General features: G+C 43.6%; 1 protein-coding gene and 1 non-coding gene across 2 annotated transcripts in view; both read left to right on the top strand.

Moving 5' to 3' along the window:
• The window catches only part of Niban1 (niban apoptosis regulator 1), a 140,306-nt gene that overhangs the window by 101,196 nt on the left and 15,735 nt on the right, over window positions 1-23,375 (top strand). Inside the window, exons 6-10 of the mRNA XM_005319693.5 lie at window positions 8,513-8,628; window positions 14,944-15,048; window positions 15,359-15,521; window positions 20,331-20,518; window positions 23,154-23,315. Of these exons, the coding sequence (XP_005319750.2) occupies window positions 8,513-8,628; window positions 14,944-15,048; window positions 15,359-15,521; window positions 20,331-20,518; window positions 23,154-23,315 (734 nt within the window). The remainder of the gene's footprint in view (window positions 1-8,512; window positions 8,629-14,943; window positions 15,049-15,358; window positions 15,522-20,330; window positions 20,519-23,153; window positions 23,316-23,375) is intronic.
• LOC120887788 (U6 spliceosomal RNA) lies at window positions 3,195-3,301 on the top strand. The gene has a single exon (XR_005731111.1). It is a non-coding gene; the product is annotated as a U6 spliceosomal RNA (small nuclear RNA).

The following is a 23,375-nucleotide window of genomic DNA, read 5'->3' as shown; positions in this document are numbered from 1 at the left end:
ATCAAGAGCCTAACCATTCAAAGGTCCAGTCTTCTCCTCTAGGTTATTTTCTCCCCACACTGTGGTCCTTAAACCACCTGCCACAGAATCACCTGGAGAGCTTGCTGAGTTGCAGATTCCTGGGTCTCATCCAAGACCTGCTGACTCAGAACCTCTGGGGCAAGGTGGAGAATGGAATTAATAACCAGCACCACGGGGGACTGAGGTGCTTGGGAATGACTCCCTGGGCAGAGGAGGGTTCTCAGTGGGTTCCTAGACCTGCAGCCTTAGCCTCACTGGAGTTTGTTAGATGTGTGGATTCTTGGCCCCTACCCCAGGCCCACAGGGTCACTCTGGGGCTGGGATTAAGCCTAGGGGATTTTGAGGCTCACTGAGGTCTGAGATACATTAGGTAGAATATATCAGTTCCCTTCCAGAGCTCCTTCTAACAGTAGGGAAGGGGCTCACTATGACCCTCTGATATATTTGCAACACTTGAGCTTTGTTTGTAACCATGAAATTTCAGATTAGAAGATTGAGCCCAGTCCTCCCTCTGGTGTTTTAATCCCTCCCCCTTCCTCCCTCCCTCTCTCCTTTCTTCCTTCTTCCCTCCTTCCTTTCTTTGATTAATAAATGCTACGTGCTAGGGGTTGTACCATGGTGAATACAAACAGTAGCCCCATCTTCTCTTGAAACTTGCAGTCAAAGGGAAAATCGTATTTCACATGATTATAGTAATCATAAAATTATTGCCATAGGCACGGGCTGCCATGACAGTGAATGATAAAAGGATCTGAGCAAGTCTGTACACGTTCTACATGGTTACTCAGCCCTGATGGATCCCTGTGAAGGGAATGTTGACGTCCTATTGGAACCTATTTCAGTTAAAAAAAAAAAAAAAGATAAGCCTAAATGTTAAAAAAGTGCCCCTGTATTGAGATGAAATCCGCCACACTCTGTTCAGACTCTAGCATCTGAACCTATGTAGGACAAACGCACTGCTCTTGACCCAGCAGATCTTCACATAGATGGAGACCTCCTCTTTCTGTCTTTTTTTTTTTTCCTTCTAAAGCTGTGAGATTCCTCTTAAATTAGTATGTAAGTTGGTAAAGGAGGGAGGGAGAAAGGAAGCAAAGGAGACAGGAAGGGAAGAACAAACTCCACCTGTTTTCTTTATTTTAAAATGTTTCAAAATATTCTGATGCTAGCAAGAGGTACAGGTGTAGGACTGGGGTTCGGCTCAGCCGTGGATCGCTCGCCTAGCATGCACGTGAGGGTTGCTGGGTTTGGTCCTGTGCACCACATAAAAATAAAATAAAGGTATTGTGTCCAATTACAATTCAAACAAAATATTTTTTTTAAAAAAGAGCTACAGGTATGGAGCAATAACTCAGGAGAGTGAATGTCAGAATCCGTCTCTGACTTTCCTTGCCATCCACATTTCTGAGATCCAGCCTCAGCTGCTTTGTGGACACCTGTGACATGCACCTCTGACCTGCACTGATCTCACAGTTATGTGAAACCCCAGGGTCTGGGTTTGATTTTTCCTTCAAAATTTGTACCTTTATTCATTCAATGTACTTGCTAATTTTTTGTTGCACATCTACTATGTATTGGGCACACATTGTTCATTATTGTAGTTGTGTTTGTGGATTAAGTGCTACATTTATCCATATTATACTTCATTTTGAATCTTGATTCTGTAATCCTGTAGACAGTGAGGAACTTGATTTTAAAAACCTTATATTGGTGTGATGTAGTGACACATGCCTGTAATCCTAGGTACTTGGGAGGCTGAGGCTGATTTCAAGTTCAAGGTCAGCCTGGGCAATTTAATGAGACCCTGCCTCATGATAAAATAAAAAGGGCTGGGGATGTAGATCAGTGGTAGAGCACTTGCCTAGTATGTGTGAAGCCCCTGGGTTTAACCCCCATTATGCCCACAAAAATATTATCTATATTTTTTTCTTTGCAAGGACCTAACTATGTTACTGATATACAGTAGGAAGTAAATAAAATTTGATAACTGTAAGGAGATATACCTCACATATCAGATATATGTAGATATAGCTCCTTTTCCAAATAATTGGAAATGTTTTAGGGGAAGTATCCTCCAGCAATCGCCTCAGCCGTTTAACCAGCACCCATCCCTTGGGTTGTCTAACTATTTTGCTGTTTGCATTATCAGCCGATCTAAACTTCTTCAGCGTGTCAATCAAAATCACGCAAAGCGTTGATAATTGCCTTGCGAAAAATCTAGACACAGGATGTCTCCACCACCCTTCTAATCTACCAATCTGGTCCGTTTAAAGGAAATGAGGCCAATCTGTCTTCACTTGTTCTAGTCATCACCACTTCCTTTTCTCTGTTGACAAACACTCTTTTAATTTTTATTGACGAGTCAAGAATTTATGAGATGACTGCTTTTGGCTGGGCGAGGCATGCGTCATTTTTCTGGGTGTTTAATATGTTCTTTCAAAACAAAGTCTTCACTAGAAATGCTTTCCTTCTCTTTGTCTGAGTTGCATTTTGTGTCCTTCAAGGGAAGACCATAACATGGTATTTTCATCTAGACCAAACCCACGGTCCCTGAGTCCCCATGAGGGGGACATACTTTCTTGGCATGCTCCTCTCCACTATAGCTGATAAGGTCTGTGATATAGACAGTAGATTAGTATTTTAATCAAAGAGTTTACAAAATATAGTTCAGAACCTCTGAAAATTTACCAGTTTATTTTCAATACCTTGGGTTAGTTTTTTTTAATATTTATTTTTTAGTTGTAGTTGTCAGTACCTTTATTTTATTTTTTTATTTTTATGTGGCACTGAGGATTGAACCCAGGACCTCGCACTCACTAGGCGAGTGCTCTACCAACTGAGCCACAACCCCAGCCCCCTGGGTTAGTTTTTACAGGAATTATCATCTAGAGTGTAGTAAAAAAAAAAATAACTGCTTATATTGGTCATGTATAAATAGGCTTTTAAATATAAATTAAAATGTTTAGTACCATTTCTTTAGAATGGACACCATTCATTATGGATTCCGGGGAGGAGGTTTCACTTGTTCTGTTTTATTTGTAGTAATGTCATGCTACATTCTGTCTGGCCCTCAATGGACTCACTTGTAAAGTGGGGAGTTTGAGCTAGATAGATCAAAATCCGGAATTACATGATTCTAAACTTAGAGAAGGAAGGCTCCTTTTAAAGTGACGCTTGTGCTCACTTTGGTAGCACATACTCTAAAACTGGAACACTACAGAGAAGATTAGTGTGGCCTTGGTGCCAAGGTGACATGCAGATTTGTGAAGCGTTCCATACTGTTACACCCAAAGTGATTCTGGGCCCAAGGTAAATGCTACTATTAGCTACTGTAATTGTGAACTGGCTTCTTTCTTTTTAAGAACAAATAAAAATAATGAAGCCAAGAAGCTTCTCGAGACTCTAAGAAATGATATTGTAAGAACCACTGCTTTATTTAAATTCAACTGGTGGTTGAAATGTTCAATAAGCCATTTAGAAAAATAAATAAATAAACAACTTTAAAATTAAACCACAACACACATACACATGCACACATACACACGAACACACAGGAGTGCCGGTGACATCTAAACAAGAAGTTTGGAGCGCATCAATGTCAACTTCATGGTTGTGCTATTGTACTGCAGGAGGGATACTGGGTAAAGAGTATGTGGAATATCTCTGTGTTCCTTTTTAAAATAGCATATGAATCAAAAAATCATCTCAAAAAGTTCTCTTAATGTTAAACCACAATGGGATTTGGAAGTGAGCAGATTTGGAGGTGAGTCGACCTTGCTTGACTACATTAAGCTATTTGTGTCTTCCTGCAACTCTGTGAAGTGGAGGTTACTTCCTACCTAGCAGGATTATTGGTATCGTGAGACATGGTTCCTGATTCGTGGCAGGGACTTACTCAGTATTGGTCACCTTCCCCTGCACACCTTCAAGAGAAGATAGATCTAAAGATAGATCTGGAGAAGAAATTGGGGCACGCAGCTTCAATGCCGATCTCCCAGGAAGGGTGTTATAAGACCTGAAGCCAAAGATGGTTTAGACGATGGCTACATGAGGGAGAAGCAGCCATAGCAGTGTAGTGAGTAACGCTGTTACATAACTGTCACAGATCACCAGGCGGATCAGCTAACATGGCTTGGCACCGTTTACCAATAAAATAAAATAACAAGGCAGCTTCCAAACCGGGTCCTGACACAGCAGCCAGGGTCGCAATCCACATGGACTTCCCGGGCCTAGGAGCTCTGGTGTTTCGGTTGACTCAGACATGTTGTAAATCTGTATAAGTGGAAAAAACCAAAAGCGATGCCTCTCTGGCTGGCCTCCTGAATAACTGTCCCCAAGAGGCCGAGAGAAGCTTTCCTTCGCTTGCAAAGTTTTTAATCCTATCTCCCAAATATGAGTTTTCCATGCAGCTGTGTGGATGAGGAAATAGGGAGAGACAAAGGAGAACAGTGCATTCCTAGACATTTCTCGGTCCTGGGATGGGACTGTTGGATGAATGGCCAAAATGTGTCTCCCACATGTCTCCCCAAATACTTTGTTTCCCAGGGCTCTCAGTCTGTGCCCCTGATCTGGGGAATGTTTTATCCGTGATCAGTGACAGAAACACAGAAGGCAAACCTAGCAAATTTTCTAACAATACCGAGGTAAAAAAAAAAACACAAGAGGACAGAATCACAATTTTTAAATGACTTTGGCAGGCTTCGGTTGACTGGGCTGAAAACACTAAGTAGTCATTTGATAGGGAGAGTGTTAAAAATCCATCCTACAAAGTCAAAAGCAGAAATACAAGTTAAGAGAGGCTTAGGTTGGCAAGAGTTTTATATGAAAGGATGTAAGGATTTTATTGGATACAGGAAAGATATGAGTCAACAATTTATTGTATTAAAAAAGAGGTTAGAGATCAAAAAAAGGAAAATAATCTTTCTACTTTATCTAATTTGCACTAATCAGACAATATCCAGCGTCATGGAGTCATTTCTAAGGACTAAGTTTAAGAAAGATGTTGATAAATTAGAATGTATCACCGAAAGGAGGAAGGAAAAGGGAGGGTTGAAATTAAAATATATATATATATATATAAACTGTAAATATGTGTATATAAATGTATTATATATTACCGCATGGAACAGGAGTAAACTTGCCTATTTTGCTCTGAAAGCGAGAAGTGGGATTAATGAGACAGAGTTCATGGCAACATATTTTGGCTCTATAGAAGGAAAAAATTTTCAAATAATTAGAGTAGTTCTTGACAGGAAGAGCTATTTCATGAAATTGTGAGCTTTCTGTTATTGAAAATGTTCAAGCCAAGGCCAAAATGAGTGTTTGGGATTCTGAAGGATCCCAATGTGGAAGGAGAGCTTGGGGGAGGTGACCTTTAAGATCACTTCCAACTCCCATAGTCCATGATTTAAATTAGCGTGAATGCCAAGGCTGCTTATGACACGCTAGAGCTGCTTTTTCAACTCTTGGCTCCGATACTGACCAGCTGTGTGACCTTCAGCTACGAAATTAACCATTTTTTTTGGTCCCAGTTTTCTCATCCATAAAATAAAGGAGCAGAATTTAATGATGTCTACGTTGTTCCCCGGGGACATCTGTCTCCTTAAATGGCCTCATAATTACAGCACGCTGGGCTGATATCTGCCATTTTCCTGAGTCTGCTTGCAAGGAGGAAGTCTAAAGACCAAAATCCATTCTTGATCCTGGGGGCCACTGAACTAAAGTCTCAATTTGCTTGTTGGAAAGAGAGCGTGATTATGAACCTGGAATTTTCCCTTGAGATCTGCAGGAGGAAGTTGATCAAATAACTGATAATCTGGTTTCTCTCAAACACCTGTACATTCTGACCGACAGTTCAGCAATGCCTTTTAAAACAATTTAAGAGAAATGAAGATCATATTACTATTGCAGTGTAGCTCTGTCTTTTGCAAAGCAAACCTTTGTTTTTTATCTGCTTAATGACCCGGCAATTGCCATTGAGTTTTGTTTATAGCCATAAGAACAGATACTCATAAAGCAATTTAGTGACAAATTTGTTCTAAAAGCTTGGTATAAATAGATTTATTTAGTTGACTTACAAGCTGAAAATATAATGATAAATCAATAGATGAGGTCCTTTTTCCCCTTAAGGAAAGGGCAGAGTTAAAATCTCGTTTGTCTGTCTTCGCGGTAAAGAGTGGGTATTCTCAGGCTTCATGGCTCAATGACTATGATTTCTTTTGTGGTCCATCTGGTCACTAGTGCTTTTCTTCTCTCCTTATGGTAGGGTGCCTCACTCCCACCACTGTTACATTCTCGCTCTTCCTTTATTCCTTCTTCGACTTCTCTCTGATACCCATATCATTGTCTCCAAATCCCACTTCTTTGGTTATTTTTTCCAACCATCTTCAGCTACCCAGCCATCTGTGTGAGTGTCATTGTTTGCTTTGATGTAGACATAGAAGGGAAGGCACAGGATTTACAATATCTCCTCCAGTTACTGAGGTCAGCAGGGGAAGAAATAAGAAAAGTTATTCTTCTCAAAAGGACATGAAGAATTTAAAACTTCATTCCTTGGCCAGGGATTATGGCCATGATCCCTGTGTCCAAATACAGTACCACATTTTCTTCCATCTCTTTGTTTCCTTGGGTTGGAAATAAAAACAGCTGTTAAAAATAAGAGCATATGAGTCAATCTGGAATCCCAATGTAGTAATTACCATTTCCATCTCCTTCGGTCAAGTCCCTCCCAGCGTACTGAACCCCATATCAAGCCCCTAGAGAGAGAGAGAGAGAGAGAGAGAGCACTACCAATGGTGCTGTGTATTTTATAGCAAGACCTTAATTTTCATTTTCTAAACCTCTGAGGTTAAACACTCAATCAGTTGCCAAGCCAAGAAAAATAACAAGGAAGAAAAGAAAATACTTTAACTCAAAAACTTGGGACATGCCCATTTTCTGATTTTCGACTTTGATGAGATCTTTATATTGATATTAGAAATGTCATTTTCCTAGTTCACATTTTTGAAAGTGGAAAACTTGGTCTTCAGGTTATCTCTGAAGAACTTTTCCTGAACCCTTTTAGAGTCTACACCCTGAAATGTGTTTTCTCTTTTCCAAGTTCCTGAGACTTGGGACCCAGGAAGCCAATCTCAAAAGAGTTCCCTACAGCCTGTTAATTGGTTGTCACCTTGCAGAGAAGATTCATCCTCTTTTAGTTCTGCCCAGTTGCCCCATCAGTCAGCTGGCCCTTGACTGAATAACCCACTGTCTAAAACTAGGAAGGTCTTCCAGTGAATCCACATCTTCAAGTGACCGATTTCATCTTCCTGGGTAAGTGCAGATCAGATGCTGCTAGCAAGACAACTGTGTGTGCCCTGTGGTGAGAGAGACAGGGAACTTGTCCCTTTCCCTCACTTCATCCTCGCTTTCTGAAAGTTGATTTCTTTACTGTTTGATTAGATCTTTCTTTTTATATTCTTGGTGTTGGGGATTGAACCAGGGCCTCATCCATTCTAAGCACTCACTATACCACTGAGCTATACCTTCAGCCCTGGTTAGATTATTTTAAAAGTTCATTTCCCACTAAGATTTCTACAGCTGTGTTATCACTGTGTCCTGCAAAATCTCGTCTTATGCGTTGGAAGGGAGGGCCCTGGCCTGTATGGTGCAATTGGTGAAATTCTAAGATGGACATTTGGCCCCAGCTCCCTCTGTCACACATCAATAAAATCCCACCATTGGATATCGATGCCTTTGTGGTGGGATATGACTTCTTACCCATAACACCACTTACAGTCCAATATTTTTGGAAGGAAAAACCCATAAAACTAGTATGTAAAGCAATGTAGTGTGTTGATCAGAATAAAGTTCAAAGTCAGTCACCCTGGATCTGCCACTTACTATCTCTAGGTCTTTGGGCCATTAATTCATCTTTCTGTGCTTTGGGTCTCCCCATCTGTAAAATCATAAGAAATAATACTTTCCTCCAATTTTTGCCAAATCTCAGTGAAACAGGTCAAGTGTTTCAAAGAAGGGTATTCTGCTATAGGTGTATTAATAATTATTGTCTGATGTTTGCATGAATTAGCATATTACGTAGATGTCCTTTTCCCAGATAGTTGACATTAGGTCACAAAGAAATCGGGGTTGTATTTGGGAAACTTGGATACTTTGGACACAAGAGGTGCAGTATGAGTGAGATGTGGGGTTGGTAGGGCAAAGTCACTGGTGCCTCGGTGGAGAGAGAGAAGCATTTTTACAGGAGGAAAAAAAGGAGGTTTTTCTGCCTGCTTCTGGCTGATGGAATTAATCAGCTAGGGTGGGTGAAGAAGTAACGTGATGCCCACCTGCAAATGAACTTTGAACTGGGTGCTTGCTCTGCTTTTTCTGTGTCTCATAACTTCATGACTTGTAAAAGATAATGCTAGGCCTCAACCTTTACATTTGAAGAACCATGGAAAAATCTACACTGGAGCATTTTCCTCTGCTCACTGTCCCTTCCTCTGTCCTCCAGATTACATGAAGCAGACGACATTTGAAGCCCAAGCCTTTTTAGAAGCTGTGCAGTTCTTCCGACAGGAGAAGGGTCACTATGGATCCTGGGAAATGATCATTGGGGATGAAATCCAGGTAACGCAGGGCTCCGAATTTCAGATCTTCTCTCTTTCTGGTTGGTAGGAAGTCAGGGTTATTTTTAATAAGCAATCAGAAGAGAAGTGGCAAGAATGAAAATGTCATTCCAAAGGCCATTTCTCTCTTGGCTCAAAGCGGTTAGTCAGTAAGCTCCCGGGCACCCACTACAAAGAACCCTAGGCCAGGCACTAACAGGGCAGCCCAAAGCACCCCAGGCACAGCGGAAAGCTGCTCTCACTGTCTTTTATCAAAACACCGCTTCTCTCAAATGACCTCATCCTTCCAGACTAGAAGCAGATGTGAGTAATGGGGTATTGTGCAATGTGTGTATGGGGGGTGGAGACAGGGTCATTGGACTTGGATTTAAATCTCGCAAATTATTTAACCTCTTTCAGCCTCAGATTATTCCTCTGGAAAAAAATGGTCATAGTAATGTTTACCTTGTAGAATGGTAAGAATTCAGTGAGATATTGTTGAAGCAACATTTGGCACAGTACTATCTTTGTCTATGGAATATTATATATTTTAATTAATTTATTGGATTCATTGTGACAGTCATACATGCACATGACAGAACTTGGTACTGAATGACATATAAGTGAAGTAGTAAATAGAAACAAATTTCAAAAGCACTAGCCCATTATCTGTTTTGTTTACCTTTTCTACTTTTGTGTTCTCTGTGATCCCTTATAATTTCCCATGATCCCAGTAAAATGCCAGTCATGGCCTAAATACCTCAGTGTGAAGCAAATCTCAGTGTGGCCACAAATCTCCAAAGGAAGCTGATTTGTGCTCTGATCCCAGCCTCCGTGATGACCCCGTTCACGTGGCTGATCATGCGCATTATTCAGTTATAGAAACATGGTGTCCAAGAATGATATTTATGCATTTATATTTGCTGCATCTCCAAGAGAGCCTCTTTTGGAGGTTGCTGAAATTTGCTATCAAGAAACGATATTTAGGAGGTGCTGGATGGTGTTTTGCCCTCTGTATGTTCATTAAACATCGAAAGCCCAAATTTTCTCATGATGATGGAGCTGTTCTTCACTGTTTTGCCATGTGAACTGGAATCTTTCTCCCTCCCCAGCCCCTTCTTCGATTCTAAATCCTTTTATTTCCAAGTACTGGGGATGTTTGGTGGCAGTGCACTCGCCTGGCATGTGTAAGAACCTGGGTTTGATCCCCAGCACACCCCACACACACATATACACACATAATCAAATACCATAAGTCAGGGGAAAAAAATCCAGAGGAGGGACAATAAGAATGACCTTCTAGGAAACAACTGTAGCATTCCATCTTCTATCAACTAGACAAGAGTTACCAAGTGGCCCCACGAAGAATCTTGAGTTTCTTTAGTGAAATCAGACTCATAAAACCTGAGTGCTAAAAGTGCCTTTCAGGGTGTTTGTCCAGCACTCTCCAGGTGAGGAAAAGAACATTCAGAAAGGTTGTCCAAAGCCAGTCTGTGACACAGATGGGCCTGCAGAAGCTGGCGAAAGTAAACGGCTTGGTGAAGGTTAAGATTCACCATCACCCTTCATACCTGGAATGGTACCGTCAAGCTCCTAGCTCAGAGCGAAGAGGTCAGGATCGAGGAGCTAAAGAAAGTGGCAAAGTGTAACTGAATCTGAGAATATGACTTCTTTTACCTAAAGCCCTGGGTTTATTTGCATTTTTTCCCTCTCTATGACAAACTTAATCATAACACTGTGTGACCCCCCCACCCCCACTCCTGGGAACCATATCAGAAGATTCTCAGCCTTGTTCCATTATCTCTTCATAGTAGTGACTCACACAGCAAGTATGGCGGGCTCCCCTGGCAATGGTTATTTTCGGCAAGGGTCCAGACAAAGACGTATCTCAAAATATCTGGCCGGACAGACTGTTAAGGTGAAACTATTTGTATATCAAAAAAAAAAAAAAAAAAAAAAAAAACACATTTGTTACTTTGTTACTTGTCAATATAATATATCAAGTGAGATCATGAGAGACAGTCTTCTGCAAAATGTAAAGTAGCTCCCAGTTGGTAAGTTTATTATTTGCCTTTCCATCGGCCAGATGGGAGAGACCATCGCTCCTAATTCCCAGAGCTGAGTGGCTTCAAGAAAACTATCCACCTTTCAGGCCTCGTCCATGCATTCCAGAGCCGTCCTCTTACTGAAGGGTTTTGAGTGTGACCTTCTAAATAGATTTCTCACCCACAGTCCTTCAGTAGCACCAGGGCTGGGGGCCCAGCAGCCTCGTCAGACCTGAGGCCTACCTCAGGAAGTGGGTGCTGTCCACTGGGCCCCACCGCTTTCTCAAGCTTCGGTCTCTGAAAGGAAGACTGTGGTGTGGCCTTCAGTGAGTGAGCCCCAGTTTGTTGGCTGTGATCAGCCTAATGACATGCTTGATTATATGCGTGATAAAACTTTAAAATCTTAGTATCCCAGTGGTTAGGTTCTCCCCACACTCTCCCTGTTCTTTTTTACTAGATGAGATTACATTCTTAGGACCCTCATGGTAAAACTCAGTGGATTCTGTCTTGTGTGGAGGAGATTAGAGAACGCTTTTGTTGTTATGATGTAATTTGTTAGATTAGCTACTTTCCCTACAAAAGCCCAAGGCCGATGGCCCTGGTTATGGAGAGCTGACCAGGGTCGTGAACCCCAGAGTGGGCCCTGGGCGTGTGAGGTGGGATGGGCTGAAGGTCAGAGGAGGCTGATGTGGGAATGAGACAGCTGGGTGTCAGCACCCACAGCTCTTTCTAAGCCCCAATCCACTCACCCCACTTCTACCCTCCTCTTTCTTTTCCCAGACATATTTACTTGTCAACTCCATGGTTGTAAAATGAAACCAAATTTTTTGGAACATTGTGTGGGAAAACCCAGAGAAAACCGTAAGCCCACCCAAATGGAATGTTCTTCCCCCCACCCCCCCTTTGGCCTTGTCATAAAACATTTGCCTCTTTTTCAAAGCTATTCATACTCACGCTCAAATTCAAACCGATCTCAGCAACAGAGCGCATTAGGACATTTATTATGATTTTTGAGTTTAATACTTTACAACCAAGATAGTATTTCCTATTGGTCATAAGCTCCGGTGTTAGTTTCTGTGCCCCTTAGCTACCTCTCCTCATGCCACACTTGGATTGCTCAGGCAGGTGCATTCTAAACGGGAGCTTGCCCATCTGAACAGGATGGAGCCCTTCCCAGGGGACTATTAATTACTTACAGAATGTAGTTGTTGGACTTGCTGATTTCCGTGGAGTTTGTACATGTCAAGTTCCTGTTCAACTCCTCAGAAAATGATGATTCATCTCTTAACTGCCCCCAGAGAATGGTTAAGAAAGGTAAATACATCTCTACCAATGGGCTCCCAGGACTGGTGGAAATCCCATCCCCATTACACCGCTCATCCCAGTAGGCAGAAGCACAGTGCAGGTGAGCAGCCCCACCTGCTGCCCTGACCTGAGCAGCCTTCTCTCCTGGAAGCCAGGGGCACAGGTGGACTAGAGGGCTGGTGCACCTCCACCTGGGAGTGTGAGCAGAAGCCTACACCCTTCCCTAACAGAGCCCTCGTGAAAGGCAAAATCTAGTGAGCTCACAAGTGTTTCCACTAGCATGCAGCAGATCAGTGACCTCAGAGGAAATCTTCTGTAATCCCCAAAGCATCATTTGAATTTTTATGAAAAGCGAGAAGGAGAAGATCAGTTTTTTTGGATAAATATTATTTTAACTTCACAGAACAGATATCTTGAGTGAGTCTCTGCTTTTCTGCCTGTTTCCATTCCCACCCATCACTACACTTGCCCTTTTGTACATCTTTTTTTCCCCCCAATACTAGGGATTGAACCCAGGGTGTCATGCATGCTAGGCAAGTGCTCTGTCACTGAGCTAGCTACACCCCAGATCCCTTTTGCAAATCTTAATCTGTAGCATGCTGTTGAAAGTTGAGCTGTGAGCCCCAGAAGACTCATTGTAAAAGTGAAGCTAAGCAGCAGAGCTGCTGCAGTTTGAGGGTGGGGTGTGGGGTAAAGACAGAAGGGTCAGTGTTGAGGGAGCAATAATGCATAGACGTAGATCTGCTCAGTTTCAAAGAAATGTTTTCACTGATCCAAGGAACATTTTAGGAGAGATTTAGGAACACATTTTTTAAAAAAAACACCCTGGCCTCCCTGTATTCAGCTTAGCCTACCAACGTCCGATTGTTTCAAAGTATTTCTTTCTTTTTCTTTCCTTTTTGTTTGTCAAGCTGTGTCCAGATTTATTTAAGATACTTTTCATAAACACTCATACTATTCCAGGCAGGATATGGACAGACAACGGTATCCAACAACTTTTAAACTCCCTTCTTAGTGTGGACTACCAGCGTCCAAAAGCCACTGTAAGTCCCAGTGACATCTTCTTTCAGTGCTCTGAACTGGACAAGTTCAGGGTGACAGTTGACACCACATTCAGCATGTTTTTAACTACTTTCCATGAGCCATCGCTGCTTTCAAGAAAGGAAAGGAACATGGCAGAACTCTCCATCTGGAGATCCACTATCTAGAAAGGGAAGCTTTTTGGAGGGTACAGGTGGGTAACGGGGATTGAACTTAAGGGCACTCGACCACTGAGCCACACCCCCAGCCCCATTTTGTATTTTATTTAGAGACAAGGTCTCACCAAGTTGCTTAGTGGCTTGCTTTTGCTGAGGCTGGCTTTGTACTCATGATCTTCCTGCCTCAGCCTCCCAAGCCACTGGGATTACAGGCTGCGTCACTGTACCCGGCTAGAAAGGGAAACTTTTGAGGGATACTATCTTAATGGTATCACTGGAAAGTCCAGGTTGTCTGACATACTGATAACCAATTTTGCGAAGAAGAGGTTCCCATAGGTCTCTGGGTTTAAGGAGGTTAAGTGGATACTGAAGACAGACAGTGAGAAGAGAATGTAAAAACTAATTTTAGTGTTTCCATGCCGTGAGGCTGTGTGTCATCGTCAAGGAATCCCTCCTCTGGGAGCCAAGAGGAAGTCCCTCAAAACTACAAGAGAAAAGTGTTTTCCCCACAACAATCCAGCTTTGGAGACTTTTATTTGTGATACATGCTTCTTGCCCCTAAAACAACAATAACATGTTCTATGTGTTAACAACATAGCTTTAAAAAAAGGAAAACAAAACTCTCTGTTTTTATAAAACTTGATTTAAAAATAGTATTTAAAGCGGTCCAGTCCCCAGAAGTAGAGAGTCATCTACAAAGCAGACACTTTCCTTGGCATCTCTAGGACTTTCAGGCCTCTGTGCCTGGTTTGTTTGGACATCTCCAGTTTCTGAGGGTTATTACCATTCTTGCCCATGTCAGTTTTTTCCTTTTGCCCTTTGGGTACATTCTCTTCCTTCTTGGCAGGAGCATTTTTGAGGCTTGAGCTCAGCCTTTAGAGAGCAGGTTTAACCAACAACCTTGCAGATCTTCTCTGTGGCTCTTCCTTCACCTTGGCATTAGCAAATCTTTAGCGTTCCTTTTAGCCTTTCTCTCTCTCTCTCTCTCTCTCTCTCTCTCTCTCTCTCTCTCTCTCTCTCTCTCTTTTCTTTCTTTTTTTTTGGCCCAAGATTGAACCCAGAGGCACTTAACCACCGAGCCACATCCCCAGTCCTTTCTATTTTAAAAAATGTTTTGAAACAGAGTCTCACTAAGTTGCTTAGGGACTTGCTAAGTTGCTGAGGCTGGCTTTGAACTTGCGATCCTCTTACCTCAGCCTCCCAAGATGGTGAGATTACAGGTGTGTGCCACCACATCTGGACCTTCAGCTTTTCTCTTGGGCATGGTGGTGGTGCAGGATGTAAGTGCTGGACAGGGGAATGCAGTGGCTCAGGGGCTTTAGGCCGTCTGGGGATTGTTCTCCAGCTCTTCTTCTTTACATTGCTCCTCTTTTCTTTTTCTAAGTATCAGAAAAGGTGAAGATGGTGTTCTTTCCATGGGGAAATGGCACTGGAGGAGGGTTAGCAGATGGTTCTGTTCCTTGTGAATGTTTAAGCATGTTTACTCCACAAGATTGTCTTAGTTGATATTTCTGTGGCCTCAGAACCAGGGGTAAGCTATTAACCTAGGCTGGGGGTCTGATTCATGGTGGAGTGGGTCTTTTTTAAATGCACAAGGTCCTGTGTCCATTCCCCATCCCTAGCTACACACACACACACACACACACACACACACACACACACACACACAAACCATTACCCCAACAGAGTTCACAAAGACCAGGACGGGGACAGCCACCATGAGATCTCTAGTAGGCCCAATGCTCAGACCCAATGCTGGCTGACCTAGGGCTCTCTTCCACACCCCAGATCCTGAGCAACCTGGTGATGGAGGAGCTCCTGCCAACCCTTCAGACAGACCTGCTGCCTAAAATGAAGGGGAAGAAGAATGACCGGAAGAGGGCCTGGCTCGGTGTAAGTGGTGAGGTTGCTCTGCAGCCCTGCTTCTCAAAATGCACCTCCTCTTCCCTTTCCTTTTCAGGGCATTTGTTGTTGCTGATTTTAAATAGTTTATTTCCTGGGTGAAGAAATGCCCACCTCACGCCTGCTTAGTTCACTTATATGAGGACTAATCCAAACAAACTTGAACTTTAAAAGAAAAATTCAAATGCGTCTGCAGTTCATTCCTGCCGTGGGAGTCTGCGTCCACCCTCCTCCTCCCTCTCCTTGAGCCCCTCATGCACTCGCCGCTGCAAGCCAAGATTCATGTGTCCTTCCCTTTCAGCTGCTGGAGGAGGCTTACAACCTGGTTCAACACCAAGTTTCAGAAGGATTAAGTGCCTTGAAGGAGGAATGCAGAGCTCTGACCAAGGGCCTGGAGGGAACCGTCCGATCAGACATGGATCAGATTGTGAACTCAAAGAACTTTTTAATTGGGAAGATCAAAGGTCAGTGGAGATAATCCATGCTCCTACTAATTAAATAAGCTATATGTTTAGGGATTCATTCATAGTGAGATCTCTAACTAGCCATCTGTATCTGCAAGTCTCACATCGGTGGTTTCAAACAGCTTCAGATAAAAAAAAATATCTATTTTTAATTGTATTCACCAGGTACAGATTTCTATTCTTGAAAATTATTTCCCAAATAATACAGTGTAACGACTATTTATGCAGCATTTGTGTTCATTAGGTATTATAAGAAATCTAGAGATGACTTAAAGTATATCATGTATACAGACAGATGCACGTAAGTAAAACACAAATACTGTGCCATTTTACATCAGGAACTTGAGTGCCCTTGGGTTTTGGTGTTCTCGGTAGTGGACGTAGATGGGTCTCGCCCCAAAATACTGAGTGATGACTGTTCATAGTTTTAGAGAATTAAACGGAGGGAATTGGGGAGGTGATAACAGTTATACTAGGAGCCCGCTGTAGGTGCCATGAAGAGCCTGGGTCTTTCCTTGGAAGCTTCGTGGACACGAGGTGGAGGGAACTTGCTTTATGCCCTGTGGTGTTACCTGTGTATCCTGATGCTGTCTGTGCTGCCCCAGTTATTGGACTTCTTACATGGACTTAAAGTGGCTTCTATCCACCTCTGCTGTGCTGTAAGCTCTCAAAGACCAGAGCCAAGCCAGGCGCGGGGACACAAGTCTGTAATCCCAGCAGCTCGGGGTGCTGAGGCAGGAGGATGGCGGGTTCAAAGCCAGCCTCAGCAACAGTGAGGCTCTAAGCAACTCCATGAGACCTTGTCTCTTATAAAATACAAAATTGGGCTGGGGATGTGGCTCAGTGGTTGAGTGCCCCTGAATTCAATCCCTGGTACCAAAAAAAATAAAAAGGACCAGAGCCATGTTGTCTTGGTTTACTTAAGTATATTCTTGCCTAGTACCATATCTGGCATAGATGGACTCTCAGCAAATAGTTAAATGAATAACAGACTTTCTTTTGACTGGAAAGCCTACAATTTTGGCTTAGAGTCAATAAATCTGCGTTTCTAGATCCAACTCCAACATTGGCCAGTCCTATGTACTAGGAGGTCACTTGAATTCTGTTTGCCTCTCTTCCTCTCTGAAGTCAGGAGGGCTCAGAAGGGTGGGGTTGGCAAGCGGTGGCCCACCACCTGATTTTGTAAATGATGTTCTATGGGACACAATTATGCTCATTCATTCACGGGTTGTCCGTAGCTGCTGTCTGCTGTAACATTAGAATTGAGTAGTTGGAACTGAGTCCTTATGGACCGTGAGTTGACAAAATTGACTATCTGGCTCTTGATGGAAAAGTTTGCTCATTCCCCCATGAGAGGACTTAAGTGGCCTTGAAGGAACCCCCCAAGATAAATGCTAAGATTCTAAGGTATCTGGGGCCTCCATAACCCCATGAACATATCAACCTGATGTCATTTCAGAGGAAGAGCAGGTAGGCTCATTTGTGATTGGTTATTAACAATCTTTTTAGATAGTTAGTTCTCAGATATCATTGGCTTATTAAAAAATGTTTACCACCCGCCTCCTGAGCTCGGTGGAGCTTTGTCAATGCACACGGAGGCCCCAGTTCCTGGACTCCAAGGCGTGCAGTCTGATGGGATTGTCCGGTTGGGGGATTCTCCTGTGCAGTTCAGGCCCTCTTCCTACTGCAGCTCAGCTTGCTTCTGGGCTCTCAGAACAGGTCCTGCCTGAGAGAAGATGAGAGAAGGCCTAACACCACGAGTGCGTGGTGTCTGTCTGGGTCTGTTCACACTGTGCCTTCCAAAGCCAGAGGCAGAGCAACTCCAGAGCGCTGTCCGATTGCTGTCATCCAGGTCTCATTGCTCCATGAGCGCAATGATCTAGGGTTGACTGTACGTTGAAACACTCTGCACAGCTTCAAACTGCCAACACCAGCTCCTGCACCAACTCTCTGCCCTCTGGGGCTGCGCTGGGCCCAACCACAGACATTCCCATGGCTCAAAACATTCTCCCATCTAAATCTGTGGCTCTGTGTGTTCTCATACACTGGAAAAAGATTCCACCCTGGACTATTAGTTGTTTCCTAAAAGAAACCTTAAAAAGCTGGGCATAATGGAGTACACCTGGAATCCCAGAGGTGTGGGAGGCTGAGGCAGAAGGATTGCAAGTTCAAAGTCAGCCTCAGCAACTTAGTGAGGCCCTCAGCAACTCACTGAGACCCTGTCTCTAAAGAAAATATTTAAAAGGGCTGGAAAGTGGTTCAGTGGTTAAGCACTCCCCAAAAAATTAGAAAAAAAAAAAAAGAAAAAAAATTTTAAAAAGAAGTAAACCCTGAAGTCTTTTTAAAACAAAATATCGGAAGCACATTTTAACCAGACCTCTGGTTTCCTACCTTTAAACAAAGAGAGAAATCTCAGGCTGCATTGATAAGGGGCCTTGGATTTCAAACAACCACAACAACGACTGTGGGAGTGGTGAGCAGGGCTCTGTGCACTTGAGCTCTGCTCCGCAGCTGTCTTTTCATTTCTTCAGCATTTATTCTGCTTCTGCTGAGTCCAGGGGCTGTGAGAATTAAAAGACAACACGATTTTCCGGGTAAGAAGATGAATATCTTCTTGTCACAGATACCGAGACAGAAGGAAGAATATGGGAGAAGCCCTGAGAGGTTGGAACAAAGCTTAGTGGTTCCCAGTCAGGATCCCATTTCAACTTCAGAAAACTGTGCGGGTGCATCCTAAGGAGGGTGCTGTTTGAGTGTTGGGCAATTAGAAAGAATGATAATGCCAACAGGTACAGTAAGAGTTAGAAGGAACTGCAGGCTTCCAGGGCTCCTCCTCCGTTCTAGGCACTTTTCAAATCGTAAACCCATTTAATCCTCATCATAACCCCAGGAAGGAATGACTTTTATGAGCTCCATGGTACAGATAAGAAAACTGAGGCAGAGATTAAGGAACTTGCCCAGCTAGTGAGTGGCAGTCTGGCTCTGAACCCTTCCTTTTGGCTCCATGGTCCCCTCAGGGCTTTGTGACAGTTGTCCTCCCCTGAGCAAGCCTTTTGAATTAACATGTCACAACACGGTATTCGTCACAACCGCATCTTTGCATGCTTGAGAAAATAGCAGAGCATCCAAGTGTGGGACATGGAGTTCAAGCAGCCCATGAGAAGACACCTGAAGACCGTAGTTCAGGAAGCTGTCACCTGAAGATCATAGTTCAGGTGGTACCAGGGCATTAGGCTGTCCCCGATGGGTGGCATTTGATCTGGGCCTTGAGGACATGAGAAGGATGTTTATGAGTAAAAATGGAAGAAGGAAGGCCCAGGTAAAACAGGGGTGAAAGAAGGCAGGAGAGCTGGCTGGAGCACCCTGCGGCTAACAGGAGGCCGGAGCAAGTGCCCTGAGGAGCATCCCCCGCCACGCCCACCCTCCCAAGCCTTGTCCACCCCAGGCTCCAGGGGAAGTCGGCCAGCTCTGCCGAATCACGACCTCACGTTGCAGGATTATTCCAAATTTTCAATTAGATTCTTTTCAAGTAGTTCCTCTCACACTTAATTAACTAATAATTAATTTATTCTCCTGGCAAACAGTTTTGCATTTTAATATCAAAACAAGTCATTTTTACCAGGCATAGATTGTTTCATATTTGAACCATAAAACCAAAATGGTTTTTTTCCTAGTCATTCCAAGGCCTGTTTAATAGTTTACATCCCAAATATTTTTAGTACTATTCATCTAAGACTCTCAGAATCAAAGGACCCATTTGATCCTCCATGACTCTGACTTATTTCTGTAAACCAAAACCATTCATCTCCCCATAAGCAAGTTCTTTGCCAATAAGAACTTTAAAAACACCCTTGAATTTAATGTCACTTTCGCAAATTGGGACGTGACCTTGGCTGAGTCACCCATCACTGCCAGGCCTCTTTTTTCCCCATCTATAACATGGAGGTGGGATGCTCTGGGGGCTTGAGCTTCCCTTGAGTTCTGGGATGCTGTGTCAAGGCTTGTGACCTGTCCAGCTCCGCAGAGCAGGCTCAGCCCTGTCCCCTACCTCAGTGCTTCTGAAGCTGCCTGATCCTGAGAATCCCCCTGTGCTGGCTGCCACAGGCTCCCCTGCCCTGCTCTGTCGCACCCAGACCCCTGGTCTTCCTCCTCCAAGTCAAAGCGGGTATTTGTCTCTGGGGAGAGGAATTATGGCAACATTTTTAAAAATCCCTCTTTGTGATTTTCTGTTCTCTGTACATATCTGTTGCTAAAATATTGTGGTCTTGTTTGGATTTGCTTTAATTGTGAATGGGGACAGAAAGCGTCTTGGCAAACTGAATGCAAGTTTGTTCCATTTGACAGAGAAAAGATTGTCCTTAAAAAGTTTGTGGGTGCGGGGCAGGTGATGGAATTACATTCGTTCTCTTAAAGAAATGAATATATAAATTATAAAATAATAAATTATGTTTATAGAAAAATAACCTGCATGTATGAGAATGATGATGGATAGGAGCAGGCGGGTCCCCAACATTTTCTTCTTAGTATTAGGTTTTGCGTGTTCACAGAAACCAAGCAAAAGAGAAAGAAACCAGGCAGAGGAAACTCAGGAGGGCAGAGCGTCTGTTTGCGTGGCTTCTCAGAGCAGCCATTGGTTCCCGTTCTGATGAGCCCTGGCACTGGACCCTGGTGCCCATCTGTCTGGCCCATTTGAACCTGCCTAGGCTGCTGGGTGGTTCCATGGGGCACCGTCCAGCCCTGACCTGGCCCCAGTGCCCTGGATCCAATTTTACCCGAAGTCACACTTTTTTTGGCTATTTCCTACCGCAGCATTGGTGGCCCAACCCGCAGAGAAGAGCTGTGGGGAGAGTGTGCAGCCTTTCCTGGCCTCCATTCTGGAGGAGCTCATGGGGCCAGTGAGCTCAGGGTTCAGTGAGGTGCGCTCGCTCTTTGAAAAAGAAGTGGATGAACTCAGCCAGAGCTTCCGCACCACCAAAGACAGCGCCCAGCTAAAGCAGGTAAGATGGCAAGCGGAGGAGCTGTGGGCAGCTGGGCTGCTGGGGCTGCCCTCTCCACGTGCTTCATCTGCCCACCCGCCTCCTTTTCTCTCTCCTCCCTCTCCTCTGCCCTCCCATCCACTCATCTGGCCTCTCTCCCACCCATCCAGCCACCTCATTCATTTGCCCATTCACACATCCATCCATTCACCTAATTTTCTTCACTAAAGATGTTCAGTTGCAAAAATAATAATGTTTGTATAAGTGAAAGAGTATACTCAGTTCATATATGCACAATATTCACAGGCAAAATTAATCATCATCACTGATACTCACAAATCCAGTCCACGCCCAACTCCTAGCCACCTTCATTCCCACTCCCTGAATTAGTAATATAAGTAGCTCCATGTGTTTTCCTGTGGGTTTTTTCTTTGTTCTTCCAAATATATAAGCATATACCCTCATTGAAAGAACTTTCTTTGATCCTTTTATTTTCGAAACTATACACTCGGGATATAGAATGGGGTCTTTCAAAGTGGGGTCCCTGGACCAGCATGTCATTATCACCTGGTTGTTAAAAATGCAAATCCTCAGGCCCCTCATCATGTCAGGAACTCTGGGGAAGGGACCCTGATATCTTGTTTCAGCAAGACTTCCAGAGGATATGGTGTACCCTAAAATTGAGAATAATTGGCGTGTACGTAACTTGGCACCTTGGTTTTCTACTTGACATATCGTGATGAACATCCCAACAAGTCAGTAGATTAGACCAGATGATTTAATTCTGAATCTTTTCCTTCCTCTCTCCCTCCTTTCTTCCTTCCATCATCAAAAGCTAATAGCGATTTTTTTCAATTGTACATATTTATGGTATACAGTGTGATAATTTGATACATATATATAGTACATAAGTATCAAAATCGGAATAATTAGCATTTCCACCTCCTGAAACATTAGCCATATCATTGTGTTGGGAACCTTCAAACGTGTGTAGCTCTTGATAAAATAAGACTGTTTTGTAAACCCTTTGAGGTTTTCCTTGCAGCCGGTGTTTTTAAAATTTGCCTTTACTCCCCTTCCTCCCGAACCCCATCCACCTCCTCTTAAATAACTAGTGTCACTGACTTAGCAGGTGCTACCCTGTACTTTCCCCATGCTTATATAGTATATAAACATGCATATTCATAAGCTATTTTCTTATGATTTGCTTTTAGAAAAGTGGCATTATATTTCCTACACGGCACTGCTTATCAGTTTTCTCATTCAAAAATACTTCATGAAACTGTTTCCACGGTAACCATTCTAGCTCTAAATCATTCCTTGTGATGGCTGCATAATATTTCCTATATGAAAGCACCATGATTTATTCAATCATCCCAATATTGCTGGCACCATGAACAAAGCTACAATAAATTACCTGTACATATATCCTTATATATGATGTTTTTATTTCTGTGGGATAGATTCCTGGATTGAAAGGTATATTTCTCATGTTAATAGATGTTTTCATTGTACTTTTTAAAAAATGTTTAAATTTTACATTCCACTAGTTGTATATGGCAGGGGCTTTCTCCCCCACATTGCCGTCAGTGATAGGTGTTATTGCCTGTTTGAACTTTGACGATTTAAGAAGAGCAAAGTGACAACCCGTTTTTTCCTCCCCTGCCTGCTTAAATAATTGACATATATTTTTTTTAAGTGACACATTCCTTAATCACACAACAAGGGTCAAATTCGACTGTGCTTCTGATCATTAATTCCACTTCAGTGAACCAGTCCATAATTTGCTTCTTAAAGAGAGTAATTTTTCCCTTTGAAGAACAACGGGAATGGCCCTTGGACACTTCCTGACAGACGCTGCGTCCTGTATTCCCGAGGTTCAACCTGCCTCTCTCCCTGGAGTCCTGATTCTCAGCAACCTTCTCTCTGTCTTCTTCTCCACCTAGTCTCCTTTTTTATATTAAGCGTCCATTCTTCAGTTTAAAAAATATTTTAAAATAAACTTTGAAGATAGAATGCTTCCGTTGCGGCAACATTTGCACGTGAGAGTGTGTTGACAATCCTGGGGGTTCAGCAGCTGGGCTCTGGCTGGAAGAAGCCCTGTGGCCTCACTGATTAAAGGTGGCAGTTGTGCAAACTGAGGAGGAGAGACCCCAGCTTTCAAAGCTGGGTGTCTGCTGCCAACCCTCTTCCTCTCCCCCCTCTCCATCACGAGCACCTTAGGGTGGCCTTCTGCAGAGGGAAGCCCTGTGCGCCCTGCAGAGCCTTGGAGGGGTGTGAGGAAGCCTGCTTCCCTCCCTGAGTCTGGGAGTCCAGGGAGCATCCTAGTCTCCCTGGGGTGTAGGAGAGGGCTGTCACTCCTTTACGAAAGTCTTGCCCATTCCACTTGCCAAAGAGCGAGCCTGCCTGGTTCTTGAGCTTTGAAGTGGGAACTTGGAGTCCCCCTGCAGGCACCCCTGTGTCTTCCTGTCACCCGGTTGTTTCTGACATGGGTTTCTGTCCCAGCAATAGAGTGGCCCAAGGGACCCACTGAAGAATGAAAACAAAGCAGCTGGAAACGTCCCAGGTCTGAGTAGTGACTCACTCTAACTGGATGACATGTATGAAATAGGGCTCCAGCCTGAAGGTACTCATTTTTCTCTCCACTGAAACGCAGCATCTAGACCAGCTTATGAATCTTCCTCTGGATTCTGTGAAGATGGAACCTTGTTACACGAAAGTCAACCTGCTCCCAGAGCGCCTGCAGGAACTCCAGAGCCGCTTCCGATGCCCCCACGTGGATCTGGTGGTCCAGAGGACACAGAACGACATGCAGGAGGTGGGAGCCGCAGGGCAGCCCTGGTTCATGAGGACGGAGAGGGGCCAGAGAAAGGTGCTG

Source organism: Ictidomys tridecemlineatus, chromosome 10 (assembly GCF_052094955.1).
Source record: "Ictidomys tridecemlineatus isolate mIctTri1 chromosome 10, mIctTri1.hap1, whole genome shotgun sequence".
Taxonomy (NCBI): domain Eukaryota; kingdom Metazoa; phylum Chordata; class Mammalia; order Rodentia; family Sciuridae; genus Ictidomys; species Ictidomys tridecemlineatus.
Note: the sequence above shows the minus strand (reverse complement) of the source record. Positions and strands in the feature narration are given on the sequence as shown.